Source organism: Crocodylus porosus, unplaced genomic scaffold (assembly GCF_001723895.1).
Source record: "Crocodylus porosus isolate Cpor-Errol unplaced genomic scaffold, CroPor_comp1, whole genome shotgun sequence".
NCBI classification, from domain to species: domain Eukaryota; kingdom Metazoa; phylum Chordata; order Crocodylia; family Crocodylidae; genus Crocodylus; species Crocodylus porosus.
This window is the reverse complement of record NW_017728934.1, coordinates 7,654,860-7,656,682: the sequence shown is the minus strand read 5'-3', so window position 1 is coordinate 7,656,682 and position 1,823 is coordinate 7,654,860. Positions and strand designations below refer to the sequence as shown.

The window sequence follows — 1,823 nt, the reverse complement described above, 5'->3', positions numbered from 1 at the left end:
TTATCGGGGTGACCACCAGTACCTGGGGGAACGTTTGCTCACCAGAGCACCCCAAGGGATGACGAGGTTGAACGGTTATAAACTACTACAAGACCGTTTCAGGCTGGACATAAGGAAGAATTTCTTTAGTGTCCAAGCCCCCAAGGTCTGGAACAGTCTGCCAGCGGAGGTGGTTCATGCACCTACATTGAACACCTTCAAGAGCAAATCGGATGCTTATCTTGCTGGGATCCTATGACCCCAGCTGACTTCCTGCCTTTCAGGCTGGGGGCTGGACTCAGTGATCCTCTGAGGTCCCTTCCAGCCCTAATGTCTATGAAATCTATGAACTGTGGAAAAAACCCTGGTCATGCACAGTTGACTCTCCCTTTCAGCATCCACTCTCAGCTCCTGTATGACATGGGCTACTGGGCAGGATGGACCTATGGTCTGACCCAGTAAATGGCAGTTCCTATATTCTGGGGAAACTTGCACAGCATCAAGAAGAGAAACAAGTTCCCAGGACAGCGCTGGGATCCAGAGGAAACCAGAGAATCCCCCAGACGAGACAACTGAGACCGTGTGACAGCTGCTGCACCCCACACAGAGGGCTGGGCTGCTCCCCAAGCACCTAGGCTGGCATTGCCATGGGGACATCTCCAACCACCTGGGCTCCCTCCTGGCTCTCAGTTTTCCAGCTATGGGAACCACAGAGAGTAGCTGGGTCTGGGGCTCAGGAAGGAAACTGAAATTAAGGATACCTGGCTTCTCTATGAGCCCATAGTCTGTCCATGCCTGTTTCCCCTCCAATTCTGTACATCTAGACTGCGGCGTCCTTGGGGCAGTCTGTCACTGCATGTCCATGCAGTGCCTGGCACAGTGAGGCCCTGATTTTGTTTATGGGGCATCTATGCAGTGCCTAAAAATGGAGCAGTAACCTTGGCCACTGTGTATCTGCAAAGTGCCCAGCAGGACAAGAGCCCCAGTGTCAGTCCCCAACTGCTGGGCAGTGCCTGGCCTGGTGGAGATCTTTTCTGGGAACAGCTCATGGCCACTACGTGAAACTGCTTCCCTGGCTGTCAGGAGGGGAGTGGGGGACTCACCATGTTCTTTACAAAATCGTCGGAAGAGATAAGCCCCGAGGAGAGACAAGAGGAGAGCCACTGTCAGCAGGACCCACAGGACTGCCTTCTCAGGAGATGACTGCGGGAAGAGGCCTGCAAAGAGGACACAGGATGCAGCCCATTAGGGCACTTTGGAGGGTGCTAACTCCTCTGTTCTGCAATGTGGGGACAGCAGAGTTACTGGGATTGGGGCTGGGCTCCGATCTCTGCTCCCCCTTGTCACCCTGACTGCAGCAATTCTGACTCCTGTTCCCCTGACTTTGCTCTAGAGTCACCCTCTCCCTGCAATGGGCTCAGGGCCAAGCCAGTACCTTTGAAGGGGTGCTGGGAAGGGTCTGAGCTGTGTGGGCACTTACCTGTGATACTGATGCTTGTCTTTTTCTCTGGGTCAGGAGAACTGGGCCTGACAGTGCAGCTCAGCACTGGGTCAGAGCTCTCTGTCAACACCACAGAGCTGGAAAGGTTGAAGAGGCTGCGATCACTGCTGTCTTTCTCTTGTGAGTCAGGGCTCAGGGTCTCCCCACGGCTGTTTGTCCAGAGCAGCTGGGGCTCTGGGAACCACCCAGCAGAGAGACATGTGACCCGGATGCCCCCACTGTCATCAATCATGATGTGGAGGAGGGGGTCTGAGCCAGAATCTGGAGGACAAAGAAGGATCAGCAGCAAATCAGTTGCTGAATGCTTCCTAGTGATTCCCTCACCTTTGAGAGAGGCGACACC

At 54.4% G+C, this 1,823-nt stretch overlaps 1 protein-coding gene across 1 annotated transcript in view; it reads right to left on the bottom strand.

Annotated features, from left to right (window-relative positions):
- LOC109317645 (butyrophilin subfamily 1 member A1-like) overlaps window positions 1-1,823 on the bottom strand; it is a 12,192-nt gene that overhangs the window by 7,070 nt on the left and 3,299 nt on the right. The window contains exons 2-3 of the mRNA XM_019546453.1: window positions 1,460-1,741; window positions 1,083-1,196 (exon numbers count right to left, since the gene is read on the bottom strand). Coding sequence (XP_019401998.1) covers window positions 1,083-1,196; window positions 1,460-1,741 — 396 coding nt within the window. The remainder of the gene's footprint in view (window positions 1-1,082; window positions 1,197-1,459; window positions 1,742-1,823) is intronic.